Raw genomic sequence first — 16,645 nt, forward strand, 5'->3', positions numbered from 1 at the left:
TACAAGCTAATTAGGTTGGGCACAGTCCTTGTCCCACCTCGGGCTCACAGTCTTAATCCCCCACTTTGCAAATGAGGTAACTGAGGCACAGAGAAGTTAAGTGGCTTGTCCAACGTCTCACAGCAGACACATGGTGGAGCCAGCATTAGAATCCAGGGCTTTCTGACTCCCAGGACTGTGCTGCTTCTCAACCCAGCCAGCCACGGGGAGAGACTGAGAACAGGAGAGCGGGAGGTTGGGCTGGAAAGGGGAGAGGGTGGGGGAAGGGGAGCAGGTCAGTGGCTTTTGTATGAATAAACAGCCTGTGTGACTCCTGACCCCCCCAAGAGCCAAGGGCTGTATGTGAGTCTGGGCCTCGGATTCCTTTCTTCCCTGCCCAGGCCCTTCCCGGGCAGTGAAAGGTGTGAGAGCTAAGGGGTCTCCTCTGGGTCCTCGCTCCCACTGGTGGAACTAGCCCCTTGCCTTGTGGATCTCAAAGCTCCTAAGCCAGGTCAGAAATGAAGCCAGGCCCCAGCCCGAACTTCAAGGAAACCCTAACTCCCAGCGGTCTACAGCGGAGAAGGCAGAGGCCCTTGGGGTGGTGGGGAGGGACGGACCAGGTGAAATGAAACTCAGAAGCCTAGGGGCCACAGAGGGTTTATGGTTTCTTTTTTTTTTTTTTTTTTTTGGTTTTGGTTTGTTTTTGTTTGTTTTTTTTTTTTAAAACCGCACTTGAGGCAGAAAAACCCAAATTTCACTATTTACATAAAGTGTAAAAGGCACCGGAGGGTCCAGAGATACATTCTATGGCTCTGAGGCAGGGGAAGGTACCCCATGCTGGGGGGACAGGGACAGGAGAGACTGCTTACTTGGCTTACAGGCTGAAGCAGCAGGCAGGAAGGGGAGCTGGAATGGGGATGGTGTGGGCACAGCCAACCGGGTCAGGAAATCTGCTCGAGCCCCAGAGGCTCAGCTTGGGCCCAGACCTAGGCAGGTAACTGCGTGCAGCAGTTCTTCAAAATAAAGTGCATAGTGTGGGAGTGACACAGACCACGAGCCACCCCAGCTCCATCAGGGTCCTGGCTTGCTGCCCTCACCCAGGGCTGGCTACCTGAGGGACACCAGGGGCAGGCACCGTGACCTCTTGTGGCTCTAACCCCCACTACTGACTTTAGGGAGGGGGCCTTGACCCAACCGTCCCCTCTGCCTCTGACGGCAAACCTGACACCTTCTCGCCCACGCCCCCCCACCCCCTTCCTGCAAGAGCTCCCCTCCACTGGTTGTAACCTCCACATCCCTATTCAGCCTGCAAAGGGCTAGGGAGGCTCAGGCCCTTTGTGACCAGCTCCTTTCCTCTCCCGGACCCTGGGGTCGCTACGGGAAGAGCCTGGACACCAAATCAACACTCACCCTCTGGGGTGAGCCCCTTACCCAGTCCCACCCTCTGCCCTGGATGGGGCTTTGGAGGGGGGAAGGGAGGGGAGGAGGGAGGGGGGCCGATCCCGGTCTCATCCCCAGCTCCCTGACGCCCGTAGGCTCAATTCAGGTGGACACGGAGGTAAGAGGTTGGCACATAACCCTCACCCCCCTGCTTCCGGCGCACCCGTGTCCAGCCGTCCCCCTTGTCTTCCTCCATCAGACTCAGCTCCTCCCCCTCCGTCATGGAGATGGTGCCCTCGCTGGACCCTGGAGGAAGGATGGAGCTGGTGAGGGCAGGGGGACCATCGGGGGCAGTTGTTCTCTCCCATGTGGGAAACATTTTTACCAGTGATTTGGCAAGAAGGGTAAGGGCGGCATGGGGTGAGGTGGCCCCTCTGGGGGCCGTTACAGAGCCCTAGGGTAGGGAGTGGAGGCCATGGATGAGGCTCCACGCTTCCCCAGGAGAGGCCATGCCCACCCCACATCGCACCTTCAAATTGATACACAGCGATGCAGTGGCCGATGGGAGAAGCGGGGTCCTCTTCAAAGTCCTCGTCGAATTCCGTGTAGATTGGCTGGTTGAGGGTGTCCTGGCCGTCGTCTGAGGGTGGGGCCTCGGGGCTGGGGGTCAGTTAGGGGACAGTCAGGGGTCCGGTCCACACCCTCTCGCCTGCCCCAGCCCCACCCCTCTCCCCCCGGGGGGCCCAGCCCTCACCTGTCCTTGTCCTGGGAGCCATTGTTATTGTCGGGGTCGGCCATGGGGACGGGGACGCTGGGAGGCTCCAGGGGGCGGCTGTGACGGAGACTGTCGCCCCGATTGCCCAGCACGCGGCTCTCTGCTTCGGCCAGCCATGACTAGGTGGGGAGGGGGTCGTTAGTGAGGGGAGCGAGGCACCGGATCCCTGAGCTTTACTACCCCCCTTCCCTTGCACCAGAGTGACCAGGTGATCAGACTGGGTCTCCCCACTTGCCCCCAACCCATCCACTCCCTCCCAGAACCAAGTCAGGGGAGAGAAGGGGGTCCAAGCTACAGCCAGGAAGGAGACCTGCCACCGGAACACAGCCATACAGCTGGGCCTCAGCTCCGTCCGCCCTAGTAGCCATGTCTGCTGTTCCCCTCCCCCCTCCGCAGCCCATGTGCCAAGGCTGGGCGAGGACCGTGCCCCTAAGGAGGTTTCCTGAGGCTACAGTCTGGGCCTTGACTCAACCCCGCCCAGGGAGGTGATGGGAAACAGCTGAAGCCAATCCCCTCCTCTTCCCCTCCCCTCCCCCCAAACTCCATGACTCACATGACTAAGGCGGCCCTGGTCCCAGTCTGACTCAGTGTCCCCCTCCACCCGCCCCCAGCCTGCTCATTCCTTGCAAGGGACCCGGCTGGCTCCTCCCATCTCCTCTCTCACACCCTGCCCCCTCCCCAGGGAGCAATGCAAATGGTGAGACCCCGGGCCCAGAGAGTAAAGGACTAGGGAGAGATCTGGGAGGGAAACGACTGGGGTCTGTGAAGATCTGGGGAGGGACCACAGGCACCCCCAGTGACTGTTCCGCCTGATTTCCCTCACCTCATACTTCTGCACCTCCAGTCTCAACCTCTCGATGTTGCCCAGGGTCTCTGAGATCTTGGGCTCCAGGCTGTTGGGGTCGCCCATTTGAGGTGACTTCTGGTACACATCCTTCATCTTGTTCAGGGCTTCTCTGCGTAGAGAACGGCCATCATCCATCAAGCAATGGTAACTATTGGGTACTCGTATGCAGACGCTCCACTGCTCCACACCCTTTCCCCAAAACCCTCTTTTCTCTGTCTCTTGTCTCAGTATGTCTGTCTCTCTCTCTCTCTGAGACACACCCCTACCCCCACAACCTACCTCTGGTCAATTTCTTTCTGCAGCTCCCGATTCCTCTCCTCAATCTGCTGCTGTAATTTCTTCCTCCTCTGCTCAGGGGGTAAATGACTGAAGTCTTCAGTGACCACCGTCTGCCAGGAACAGGCTGGGCTCAGATCCCAGAGGTCCTCCATCCCCTCCCCGACCTCATCCAACCCTAGCGCCCTGCACCCAGACCAGAGTTGAGGAGCCCTGAGGCGTTAGTATCAACCCTCCCGCTGGGCTGATGTAGGCTCCAGGTGACCAGCAGGGATGGAAAAAAAAGGTACTCAGTCTACACAGAAGGGGGAAGAAGGTGACCGCTTACAGGTAGCAAACTCCCTCTGCCTCCCACCCAAGCTGAAACCTCCCCAGTGCTGTCCAAATCACCCCACCGGGGGAAACCTGAGGCCCAGAGGGGATCAGGGATCCCAGCCACCAGAGCAAGCACAGGAGTCTAATGCCCAGATTGCTGATTGAGGGGAGAGGGGAGCAGAGGCAGAACCCCACCAGGTCGCTGGTGCTCCCTTCCCCTAACCCTCTGGATCCCCCAGCCCAGCGCCACTCCCAACTCCGCAGCCTCCAGCCCCTAACTCCAGGCTCCCCAAGCGGCACCATCCCGCCTGAGCAGGGAGCCCCCAATGGAATAAGAGTCTGCGGCTGCGGCGCCGGCCCCAACTTACCCCCCGGTGCCGGAGGCTGCGGAAGGAGGAGATCCGCGGTTTGACTGTCTTATTGATCTCATTCAGACAGTAAGACAGGGGGTCCCGGCTGAACCGGGGGGATGGGGGTCCGTTAGCGGCTGCCGAGGATGGGGGGCCACTCATGGGGGACAGGGGCGGGGGGGGCGGCTACCAGGGGAAGGCCCAGGGCGGGCAGACAGACGACAGACAGACACAAACAAAAACAAAGAAGAAACATAAAATGAAGAATAAAACGGTAAGAAAATCACAACCGGGGCAACACAAAATAAAGAAGGTGGGATGACTCTGCTGCCTGGCGAGGGGGAGGGTGGGTGGGGATTTGAACTCTGGAGACTGGGGAGGGTAAGAAGCAGTGGGTTGCTGAGGGCAGAGGAATCTTCTTGACCCACTAAATCTCTGGTCCTGACCCACTAGAATTGCCGGCTTGCCACCTTAAACGTTCTTGGTTACTACACAGACCCCCTGTGATTTCCCCCCACCAAGGTGGTCCCATCTCTGATCCCAGGCTAGACTGATTAGGTCAACACCCTGACCTCCTTGCTGTCTGGTTGTTTCCTCTCCCCTCATCAACCGCGGGGGGCTGAAGGGATTAGCAAGAGGTAGCCAGGTGGGGGAGGGGTGAAGGCAGCAACACAGGCCCATGCCAAGGAGCAGAGGGGAGGTCAAAGAGCAGAGCAGAGCAGAGATCAAGAGCCAGACTAGGAGAGGAGCCCTGAACGCCCAAGCCTGCGGCCTGGGCAGCAGGAACGAGGCCACGGAGGTGAAAGGATCCAAGGTCCAGAGACGCCAGGCTCGTGGGCCCGGTCTCCCAGTGCCCACAACACCAGTACCGGTCACAGCAGGGACACCCCTGGAGGTGGCACTTGGAGCAGTGGATGCTAGCCACTTATGCCCATTGGGACCCTCCATCCCAGGCTACCTGGAGGGTCAGGAGTGGCGCTGTCGGGGCCCGCCCAGGACTCCCTCCACTTGTCTGGTCATTTGAGAGGCAGCCCATGCCCCCTCGGCTCCTAATCCTGGGCTGGGCATCTCCCCCCGCCCAGGAGCACCTGCCCCCACCCCCCCTACACAGCAGGTCACCTCTTCCCCACCCTAGGACACACAGAGGAGTTAGACCTCTCAACCAGAGGAGGGAGCCACAGACAAAAAGGCCCTCCGGACCGCTATGAGGAAAGTCGGGCCGGGGCCCGGGAGACGCCAGGCTGCTGCTCCCCATCCAGGCTGGGAGATGAGCCAAGCGGAAAATTCCTGCTCGGGACTCCGTGTTCCGGCCACGGCTCTTGGGGGCTCTGGGGGGGCTGGGGGGGGGGGGGGGGGGGAGATGGGGATGAGACAGAGGAGAAGCTGGGCTGACTCAGATGATGGTGGGCGGGGTGATGTGGGGGTGTGGAGTGGGGGCCAGACCCACCCTCTCACCCACCTCCACTCAAAGCAGTTAGTGTATCAGCTGCAGCCTAGGGTGGGTGAGCAGGAGAAAGGGGGAGCCAAAGGGCCCCAGGCCACGATGGGTTAATGGACTCGTGCCCGGGGAGGGAGGTCTCAGGCAAGGGAAGATGCTACCAGGGGAGGGATTGGAACAGACCCAGGATCCTCCCCGCCATCCCAATCCCCTCAGGATCCCAGAGCAAAAATAGGCAGGGAGAGGACGACACTCAAACTGAGAGGACAGAGAGGTCACCCACCGAAGGGCCAGGTCTCCCAGGCCCTCTCCAAATCCCTGTCCCTTCAATTCCCTGCCCCGCCCCTTTCCCCACACCTTGTTCTTCTTTCCAAAGGGCCAGCGCTTGCCCCTATTCCTGGCCAACAGTCGAGGGTCAGGGCGCCCTTCAGGGGGGCCTTTAGGGGTGCCGAGGCTGCTGTCAGAGGCGGTGCGGTTCATGGGCTGGCTGAAGTCCTCAAACTCTACATCTCCTGGCCGCTCAAAGCCGGACTTGTGGAGGCCAATCAGTACTTGGGAATCCTGTTGGGGGGCGGGGAGGGTGGAGGCTGGGTCACAGCCACACCCAGTGGGGAGCTGCCCACCAGAACCCAAAGGCCCAGCCAGCATCCCAGTTCTCAGCCCGGGCTACGGGCCCAGCCTGGAGTTTGCCTCTTCTTTCCCCCTCCCCTCTGCACTCCTACCAGCTTCCCCCCCGATCCCCAGGGCTCAGGCTCACTTGCTTCTCGTCCACGGCCTCAGCTGCCACCTTCATGCCCTCTAGGCACTTGCCAATGATGGGCACAACCTGCAGCTCCGTCTCTGAGAACACCCCGTATCCCTCCCGCAGCCGTGCTGTCCTCCGCTCATCCATGTCCTGCAGCTTCTGTTGGAGTGAGGAGGGGATGATGAAGAGAGGCTGTGGGTGAGCTGTCTCGGCGGGGGGTGGCCGCGGGAAGGTGTGCTCATTGGGGAGGGGGCTTACATCAAAGATCTGGGGCATCTCAGTGAAGTAGAACTGGTTCTGGTCACGGTTGAACCGCTGCAGCTGGGCTGCGTACTCATTCTTACTCTCCTCTGCCATGTGACTACGCAGGTTGGCCTGCTGCTTTGCCTGGAACAAGATGGACCGGGGTGGGGAGGGATGCGTCACCCTGGCTGCTAAGAGGACTGCCCCCCTCCCGAGCCCCCAGCCCATGTCCCCAACCCCCCCAGCCATCTTCTCCCAACCTTCTCCACATCAGCCTTAGTGGCGTTGATGTCCTGGTCCAGCCGTTCAGCTGTTTGTGCTGCCTTCTCCGCCTCCCGGCAATCTCGCTCAAACTTGCGCTTGCTCTGTGGGGTGGGGGTGGGGGGGCGCGGCGGGGCTGGGGGAGCTGCCCTGGGAACATGGCCCCCCCTTCCCCTCGCTGGACTTCCGGGAGGGCCGGGGGATACAGGCTTAGCCGCCTCCAGGATGCGGAGGTTCTGACCTTCCCCGGCACCGGGGTCTCTCTCAGGGTTGGGGCTGGAATGGGACTCACGTTCTCCAGCTGTTTGAACCCGTTCTCCAGCTGTTGCTGAGCTCGCCGGCCCTCCTGGAAATGCTGGAATGGGAGAGGGAAGAGTTGTGGAGAAGTGGGGGGCAGGGGTGAGGTTCGCCCCCTGAACCGGGAGCGAGGCTGGCTGGAGCCAACCTTTCACACCCCCCAGCCAGTGGCAGCCCAGCTTGGCGTGCAGATCCTGGGACCCCCTGCACCGCCCGTCGGCTGCAAGGGAGGAGAGTCAGCTTTGGGTCTGACGGTGAGCACCTCCCCCGAGGGGAGCCCGGGACACTAAGGGGTGGGGTGGGCGGGGCCCGGGCCAGAGATGCCACTCACCATCTTCCTCTCCTGTTTGAACTCCTGCGAGTACTTGGCCAGCTCCCCACACACACGCACAGTCAGGTTCTCGGCCACCACCTCCCTCTGCCCCGCAAAGTCGTTCAGCTCTCTCACCACCTGCACGAACGACTGGTACTGGCTGAACCTGGTTGGGCGATGGGAAGGGAGGTGATGGACGGCTCAGTCCAGCCAGTGGGACCTGGGCCTCCTGGCCTCGGGCCCCCAGCGAGGCTTGGAAAGGCTCCCTGATCCACCCCTCCCGGCCCCATCCCTTACTTGGAGTCGGGGTCATCCTTGATGTTCCTCTTGGGCAGGTATTTTTTCACCAAACTCCTGCCAGGGAGGAGAAAAGCCATCAGTCCCCAGAGGCCCCCTCCTCCCACCGTGGCCCCTGACCCAGACTGCCCAGAGCTGAAGCCCCCACTCCAGGGGCAGGAACCGGCTCCTGCCTTTGGATTCTGCCCAGGGGTCTGGGACAACTCGGGGGGGGGGGGGGGGGGGGGAGTGAGCCAGACTCAGTAAGGGTAGGGGGTGGGGCCCAAAGGGAGGGTGGGCGGGGAGGAGTTCTGTCCAGAAGAAAAGAGGACAAGGGAAAACCAGGGAGGCCCAGGGAGCCGCCACCTCAGCTGCTTGGCGTAGCTCTGCTCGATCTCTGTACGCTCCTTCACAAACTTCACGTATTTGTCCAGCAGGTCCAGGCCCCATTGTGTGTGCCTTTCCATCACCTCAAACTGGTCCTGGGGAAGAGGGTGGGAGGAAGTCAGCAAATAGACCCTGAGATCTCCCCCGGCCAACACACGCCCCTGGGACAGATAACAAGTCAAGAAGTCCCCCTCCCCAAAAACACAAACAGCTGGAAGGTAGAGCTCCTGGCCTGAGTCCTTTGGGGGGGGAACAGACCCTTTGACTTCCTTCGGCCCTTTGGGAAAAGTGACGCCGCCCTGAGACTAGGGGAGGGGCCATTCCCTGCCAACCCTGCCAGAAGCCCCACCCAACTTGGAGAGGGGATGTAGGGGGAGGAATGGGGGAAGGGGAGAGGCTGGAGCAGAGACAGAGAAGCAGCAGTAGCCTAGTGGAAAGAACATGAGCTTGGTGGTCATCATCAATCGTCATCAATCGTATTTATTGAGCGCTTACTATGTGCAGAGCACTGTATTAAGCGCTTGGGAAGTACAAATTGGCAACACAGAAGCCCTAGGTTCTAATCCCAACTCCACCACTCTCCTGCTGTGTGATCTCTGGACCTCAGTTTCCTCATCTCTAAAATGGGGTGAAATACCTGTTTTCCCTCCCCGTTAACGCTGTGAGCCTCATGTGGGACAGGGATTTTTGTCCAACCTGATTAGCGTACACCTCAGTTTCATCTATAAAATGGGGTGAAATACCTGTTTTCCCTCCCCGTTAACGCTGTGAGTCTCATGTGGGACGGGGATTTTTGTCCATCCTGATTACTGTACCCCAGCACTTAGATCAGTGCTCGGCACAGAATAAGCACTTACGCACAATAATAATAATAACTATTATTATCTGATGGCTCAGATGAGAAGAGTTGGAGCTGCCCACGCTCCATGCCACCCTGGGGGCAGCCTTGGGAAGAGATGGGGTTTTCATATCCCAGCCACGTCTCTTCCTCACTCGTTCCCACCTCCCCTTCCCACACCCAGTCCAAGAAGAGGAAGTTCCACTTTCCCCTTCAACTCTCCCTTGCTCTTTTCCAGGAAGAGGCTATGACCTAGGAAACCACCTGCCCACAGCAGACATGGAGTGGGAGGGGAAGAAACACCCTCAGGATTCTCCCCTCACCCACAACCATGGTTCCAAGGAAAATACGGAGACAACCAGAGTCCCCTGGGCTCTGTCCTCTGCCAGGCTGGTCCTTGACCCACAGAGCACTCTGACCCTAGGTTTGGCTACTCTCTCTGACCCGCAGGGTTGGGGGGCCCTGGAAGGCCCCATCCAGAGCTCCAGCCAGACACCACTTCCTGCTCTTCCAAGCTATCAATCGTATTTATTGAGCGCTTACTGTGTGCAGGGCACTGTACTAAGCGCTTGGGAAGTACAAGTTGGCAGCATATAGAGACGGTCCCTACCCAACAGTGGGCTCACAGTCTAGAAGGGGGAGACAGAGAACAAAACCAAACATATTAACAAAATAAAATAAATAGAATAGATATGTACAAGCTAGCCCCTAGGGGAGAGGAAGGATGGGGCTCCTGGCTGACAGAGGCACAGTCAGGGAGTGCCGTGCCTCGGGGACCCCAGCACCTCCCCATCACCTCCCGGGAGGCTCAGCCCCGGCCCCCCAGGATGGCCTCCTGGCCTGCCGGCAGCCCCTTCTCCAGGGGCAGGGGGAGGGGCTGGAAAATCCAGCCAAGCTGGATCTGGGTGACTCAGGCGGCCTGGCCCCAGTGGTAATGAGGCAGCAGTTACCCCTCGGGGGGTGGGGGGCAATGTAGGGAAATTCAGCACTTTCTCTCCAGTGGGGAGCCAGGGGAACGTCCACCCTTGCCCCCCTTCCCTGTTAATGCAGCCGCTTCTGGGGATGATAGGAAATTGGGCACATTGGCCTAGAGCTCCTTGTGGGCAGGGAACATGTCTATCAACTCTGTTAGATTTTACTCTCCCAAGCGCTTAGTCCAGTGCTCTGCATACAATAAGCATTCAATAAATACCATTGATTGATAGAGGAGACTGAGGAAACCAGACATATGGGTCTTTGGCTAGAGCTAGGCCGCACGATGTCCCTTGCGCTGGCCAGGCGCAGACAGACGGACAAATAAGCCAGCCAGTAGCAGTCGGGGTTTAACTGACCCAAAACTTTGGAAACCAATTTTTTTTTTTTGGTATTAAGCGCTTATGTGTTCTGAGGTAGATACAAGTTCATCTGGTGGGACACAGTCTTTGCCCACAAGGGGCTCACGGTCAAGTAGGAGGGAGAACAGGGATTGAATCCCCATTTTGTAATGAGGAAACTGAGGCACAGAGAAATTAAGTGACTTGCCCACAGCAGGCAAGTGATAAAGCCAGGATTAGAACCCAGGTCCTCTGGCTTCCAGGCCCACGCTTTATCCACTAGGCCACGCTGCTTTTCCAAGAAATCCTAAGCTCCCAAAGTCACCACCAAACCAGAGTGGCCACGGGGTCATGACAATACTTAGAGGTCACTGACCCTATCCAGCTGGCAGGGGTGACCCAGCAATACTAGGCAAGGAGCGGGTGGAGACAAGCACTGTGGGAAAGCTGGGGGAATCCAGGGAAACCGGAAAAACCCTGGGCAGCTGGGGGGGTGGGGGGGTGAACAGCAAATGAGGTCAGAAGGGAGAACTCCTCCCCTGTGCTGGACACCTCGGGAAAACCCATGAGGAGTCTTGGTTGCCTGTCCCACTTCTCTTCCCCACAACCTTCCTTTTTGGGAGGGAAAGGAAACCAGAGAGGTAGGGAGAAAACATTAGAGCCCAGAGAAACAGACTGGGGAGACCAGGGTGTCAGAGCCCCCTTACCTGCAACACCTTCTCCTCCTGGCTCCTCTGCTGGACCCCAGACCCCTACAACAGGGCTGAGCCCATCCAGGTGTAGGAGAGGAGTCAGGGGCTGCTGAGAGCTGGGGGCTACCAGGCCAGGCAGGGCCCTGACTCAGCAATCTCCCTACTTCAAAGCCCTGGGAGATGGTAATTACCAAGGAGGTCTGGCTGAGGACAGGAGCCTGGCATCCAGATACCCAGATGTCCTGCCCAGGACTGCTGAGAGGCCAAAGCCAGACCATCCCGCCGACCCCCGACCCCTCCATAAACACCTGTCGCCAGAAAAAAAATCAAAACATGCTCCCCACTGTCCTTTCCTCCTAAGGCAGCTGAAGCAGGGAGGGGCAGCCTGGAAGTCACAGACTCCTGGGTCCTCTGCCTGCCAGCACACCTGCAAGACGTTCCAGAAGCACCCAGCCACAAAGGACTCAGCACCTTTCTCCAAGGTCTAGGGTGACTTCCCAGGGTTGCAAAAGTGGAAGGGGCCAGGGACAGAGCAACGAGGCGGGGCTCTCCGGCCCCTGCCTCACCCTCCTCCGCAACCTTGTTGCCAATCCTTGAGTGGACAGAGCTGCCACAGTAAGCGCTCAATAAATACAATTGAATGAAGTCCTGGGCCCAGGACCGGCTGAGGCCCAGACTCCCATCAGGACAGCACAGGGCCTGGCCCGGGGCGGGTGTGGGGAAATCCCGAGGAGAAACGTGGAGCCCAAAGGACAGCCCCAGATCACAGACATCCAGCCTTCCAGATCTCCCCATCAGACTGTCCTGTTTCTGGAGTTCAGGGTGATTTAATCAGACCCGCCCTTAAGACCCGAGTGACCGGATTAAACCCTGAGCAGGCAGGGGCGAAGGTGGGAGGGGCTGCTGGACCCAGGCTGCCTCTAGCCCAGCCCCTGGGAGCCAAGCTGAGGGCAGCTGCTGCTGGGGTCTGGAGGAAGGCTGCCCAGGGCTCCCCATTAACCATCCCCTCCTCCCTCTGCTTCAGAACTCCACGGGAAAGACCTCTGAGTTCTCAGAGGTGCTAAGGAGGGGTGGGGGTCTGCCCTCCAGTCACCTGAGCAGAGATTTTTTTTTTGGGGGGGGGGGGGGGGGGCGATGCCTAAAGACCCTGGACTCTGAGACCTGGGTCTCAGACAGGCATTGGAACTGGCCTGCTGGGATGGGAAGAAAACAGAGAACTAGTGGGGGGTGGGCGGGAAGGGGCATTGAAGGCTGAAACTGAGCAGGCAAATGCCTGGGTCCTTCACTCAAGCCAAGATGCCCTGGGCAGGGAGCCACTGAATCCAGCAGGGTCAGAGAAATAGGTGGAGAGTACATCTCCCAGCCTGGCCCTCCCCATTGCAGTCCTACCTCCACTCTGCGACACCCCACTCCCCAACTAGCCAGGTCCTCTTTGCCAGTCTGAGAAACGGGGGCCCACGGCCACCAAACTCCCCTTTCTTCACTCCAGAGGGGCCTGCACTCCAGAGGCTCCTGCCTCCGGAAACCATAAGATAAGACTGGTGAGGCTGCAGGCCGGAGGCCAAGGAGCTCAAAATAAGTGACCTATTCCAACCAAGTTTTCTCTTTCTCCATTCCCTCCTGCCCCCAGCCCTCGGTACTCCAACTGCCCCACCATTCTGGGAAAGAGGGCAAAAACCCCTAGCCACCTGGTTTCCTCCAACTCGGGGGCCTCCAGAAGAGAGAGTCAGAGAGGGAAACCAACACAGGGAGGAGGAGCTGGGGCCCCCAGGGTGGGTGATTCATTTATCCTGCCTCTGGGCTCATGGCAATAGGCCACTGGACCCAGACCTGGACAACCAGAACAACTCAATTCCTTCACCCCTCCATCTCTCCTCAGATTAACTCCCCTTCCCAAACAGGTCATCCGTGTCCCCCTTCACCATGGCCCTGCCCTCACTCAAGGCACCAAAACCAAGTCTGTCACCATGGGAACACCCAGGCTCAGACACACACACACACACACACACACACACACACACACACACCCCTCCCTGCCCCGCCCCCTTCCCCCTCCCCCCATCCCCCACCCGCCAGGGTCAGACAGAGGCGAAAGCATGGCAGCCCTAGGTGATGGCACCAAAGCTCCAGAGCCCAAGCCCACTGCTCACTCCCCAAACCTAGGCTCCCCTCCGAGGAGCCTCCCCTGCGGGGAAAAAAGCTTTAAACAGTTAATAAATTAATTTCCAATCAATCCCAATCGGAGCCAGTAGTTTCGCTGGGTGGGGGGGAGGGCTTGGATTGGGGAACTGAGGCTTTTCTTCCAGCCAGCCCCATGGGCCCTTCCGCAGCCCTGGAGCAGTCAAAACCAAACGCTGAAGACACCGAGGCCAAACTGGTTTGCCAGAGAAGAGCCCGGGGGAAGGAAAACAAACTAAATTGGGGGAAAGAAGTTTCAGGAGGAACCTGGGAGCCGGGACGACGAAGAACAGAGCCACCTACCCCTCACTGGGAGCAGCTGAGCCCCAGGGGAAAAGGAGGGTCCCCAGTGTTATCTCCCCCTCCCCCACGGCTCCCCCTCTACCCATGGAGACCTCGTGCTGGGAACTGGAGAAGGAAACCCAACTTCCTGTAGGAAAAGGGTGTTGTGGGGGGAAGGGAGGGAAAACCCTGATATATAAACAAGAGGGGACGTCTCCCCTTTTTCTTCCCTTCCACTCTCCAAGCCCAAGATGGGCCAGCCTCGTTTGGGCGGAAGTTCCCCCCCAACCTCACCCCCAGAGTCGGGGGAAACTGAGGGAAATGGCTGGATCACAGTCCTGGCAGAGGCAGGGGGACTGAACCCAGATAACTTCGTTGCCCCCAAATCAGCACTAGCGCCTGACACTCCCCGCCCCTGCCTAGGCCCCAGACTGCAGAGTGGGGAGCTTGGTTGCCCCTTTCCCAGAAAAAACTGTTGGCTGCCTTCCCCGTTTTCTGGGTTGCAAAGCTTGCCCCAACCGGGGTCCCGCCGAGATTTCGGGCCTCAAGGCGAAAGGGGAGCCATATGAGCCCCGGGGGCGGGAAGGGGGGAAAACGGGGGAGAGGAGGGAGCGGGGCCTGGAGAAAGAGGGCGGGCGGGGAGGCAGAGAAACCGAGGAAAACTCCTACCCTCACCCTCTAAGGGGACGGCCGAACCCGACGGATTAACAGAACCTCCCCCGGTACCTACCCACTTTACAACCGCCGCCCGCCACCGGGCGAGGGCCGGGAAAGACTGGGAAAGGACAACGGCAGAAACGGGACGTGACTGGGAGGGGGGGCGATTTCGGGGCGAGGGAGTGAGGATCGACTGCCGCGAGGAGAGTAGTAGCGAGGGCGGAGGCTGGGAGAAAATGAGGAGGATGGGGGGCGGGGAGGGGGAACCGGGAGAGGGGAACTGGGAGAGGGAACCGGGAGAAAGAGGAGAAGTAACTGGGAGAGGAGGAGAAAAACTGAGAGATATAGGGGAGAGACTGGGGAAGGGAGGTGGGGGGCGGAAGTGGTCCGGGCAGGACTCACCCACAGTTCGGTGCCCCAATCCATGCTGCTCCCGCCACCGGCCCCGCCGCGCCCCGTCGCCGCCGCCGCCGCCGCCGCCACCACGGGCCGAGCCCCAGCCTCAGCTCGGCGCGCCCGGCCCCGCCCCCCGCGCTCTGGCCACGCCCCCTTTCCTCCGCGGCCCCGCCCCCCGCCCACGGCCCGAACTTTGCGGGCTGGAGGAAGGGGGGCGGGAAGGGGAGGGGAGGCCGCCCGAGGGCAGGGCTTCAGCCTTGCCCTGCCCCCTTTAAAGGGCTAGCCCTGCTCAATCTACGCCCAGAGACGGGGCGCCCCCAACCCGTTAAAGGGACAGCCGCCCCCCATACCCGACATTTTTTTTCCAAAGAGGAGCCTCCATTGTCTTCCCTTCCTAAACCCCCGCAATCTTGAAGAAGCTCAGAGCCCCCCACTCCACTTGTACTTCCCAAGCGCTTAGTACAGTGCTCTGCAATCAATCAATCAATCAATCAATCGTATTTATTGAGCGCTTACTATGTGCAGAGCACTGTACTAAGCGCTTGGGAAGTACAAATTGGCAACACATAGAGACAGTCCCTACCCAACAGTGGGCTCACAGTCTAAAAGGGGGAGACAGAGAACAGAACCAAACATACCAACAAAATAGAATAAATAGGATAGAAATGTACAAGTAAAATAAATAAATAAATAAATAAATAAATAAATAGAGTAATAAATATGTACAACCATATATACATATATACAGGTGCTGTGGGGAAGGGAAGGAGGTAAGATGGGGGGATGGAGAGGGGGACGAGGGGGAGAGGAAGGAAGGGGCTCAGTCTGGGAAGGCCTCCTGGAGGAGGTGAGCTCTCAGCAGGGCCTTGAAGGGAGGAAGAGAGCCAGCTCTCTCGCACACAGTAAGCGCTCAATAAATACCATTGAATGAATGAGTGAATTCCCTCATGTCTTACACTAGCGTGCAGTTCCTCCTCCTCCTCCTCCTGCTAAATTCCCCACTCTTTAAAAGAGGCAGGACACTGCTCCCCTCCTCTCCCCTCCCCCACGCAAGGGGCCCGTGGGCAGACTACTCTGAAACGGAGACAGGAGGCTGAGGTCACTCAGTTATTTTGAGGACGGAGCCAGGTTCCAGCCAGCTACCTTGTCCCAAGCTAATGGCCTCTAACCGCAAGGACAGAAGCAGAGGGAAGGGTCAGGAGCCATGCCCCTGAGTCCCAGTCTCCGGCTCCGCTTCTACCCTGCTGCAGGATGCCTGTGGCCAAGGCCACCCTCCACCGGGCAGCTGGCTCCATTAATCCCCCTCCCGTCCTCTTCCCTTCCCGCTATATCCTGGCCGGTCAGAAAAAGCCATCGACCGCGGCCAGGGTCTCTGCCAAAAGATGCTATTCCTAAGCCAAGGGACAAGGCGACCTTGCACTGTGGACATCTCCCCTACCTCAAGCAGAAAGGCCTGACCGACGGCTCTAAGGCGCTCGATCAGTGCTCTGCTCCCTATTTATCCTCACTCCTCCCCCTCTCCACCCCGACTCAAATGCTTCCATCCAAACTGCTACCGCACGGATCCAAGCCCTTGTCATATCAACCAATTAATCATCCAGTCGTATTTATTGAGCACATAGTGTGTGCAGGACACTGCACTAAGCGTTTGGGAGAGTACAACACAACAATAAAAAGGACACATTCCATTCCATGCCCACAACGAGCTTACAAGTCTCCCAACTCGACTGCTGCATCCGCCTCCTCACTGACCTCACTGCCTCCTGTCTCTCCCCACTTCGGTCAATGCTGATCAGTCAGTCAATCATATCTGAGCACTTACTGTGTGCAAAGTGCTGTGCAAAGAGCTTGGGAGAGTACAATATAACAGGTGGTAGACTCATGGGTAGATACAGAGAAGCAGTACGGCTTAGTAGAAAGAGCACGGGTTTGGGAGTCAGAGGTTACAGGTTCTAATCCCAGCTCTGCCATTTATCAGCTGTGTGACTTCGGGCAAGTCACTTAACTTCTCTGTGCCTCAGTGACCTCATCTGTAAAATGGGGATTAAGACTGTGAGACCCACGTGGGACAACCTGATTACCTTGTATCTACTCTAGCACCTAGAACAGTGCTTGGCACATAGTAAGCATTTAACAAATGCCATTATTATTGCTATTATTATACGGCTGCCTGGATCATTTTTTCTGAAAACATTGTTTTGCACAAATCTCCCCACTCAGAAACAATCAATAGTGCTTACTGAGTGCTTACTCTGTGCCAGATCCCGTAAGCGCTTGGGAGATATATTTACTGAGGGCTTACTCGGTGCAGAGCACTGTTCTAAGCACTTGGGAGAGTACAAGAATATAGCAGACACATTCCCTGCCCACAACAAGCTTACAGTCTAGAGGGGTGGGCAGAAGGTAA

At 58.5% G+C, this 16,645-nt stretch overlaps 1 protein-coding gene across 2 annotated transcripts; it reads right to left on the reverse strand.

Moving 5' to 3' along the window:
- Nucleotides 1-668: 668 nt before the first annotated feature.
- On the reverse strand, nt 669-14,287 carry TRIP10 (thyroid hormone receptor interactor 10). 2 transcript variants are annotated; one of them, XM_038771862.1, is made up of 15 exons: nt 14,245-14,287; nt 7,862-7,977; nt 7,517-7,573; nt 7,238-7,385; nt 6,902-6,964; nt 6,609-6,713; nt 6,364-6,492; nt 6,118-6,264; nt 5,718-5,921; nt 3,941-4,108; nt 3,261-3,370; nt 2,958-3,090; nt 2,114-2,253; nt 1,889-2,019; nt 669-1,665 (listed from the first exon to the last, which is right to left on the reverse strand). In XM_038771862.1, exons 1-15 carry the CDS (start codon nt 14,266-14,268, stop codon nt 1,517-1,519), a joined length of 1,824 nt encoding a protein of 607 aa, XP_038627790.1. In that variant the 5' UTR covers nt 14,269-14,287; the 3' UTR covers nt 669-1,516. The 2 variants fall into 2 exon arrangements, with proteins under 2 accessions (XP_038627790.1, XP_038627789.1); XM_038771861.1 differs by lacking the exon at nt 3,941-4,108.
- Between the last annotated feature and the right edge of the window lie 2,358 nt (nt 14,288-16,645).

The sequence above is a fragment of the Tachyglossus aculeatus genome, chromosome X1, assembly GCF_015852505.1.
Source record: "Tachyglossus aculeatus isolate mTacAcu1 chromosome X1, mTacAcu1.pri, whole genome shotgun sequence".
In the NCBI taxonomy this organism is placed as follows: domain Eukaryota; kingdom Metazoa; phylum Chordata; class Mammalia; order Monotremata; family Tachyglossidae; genus Tachyglossus; species Tachyglossus aculeatus.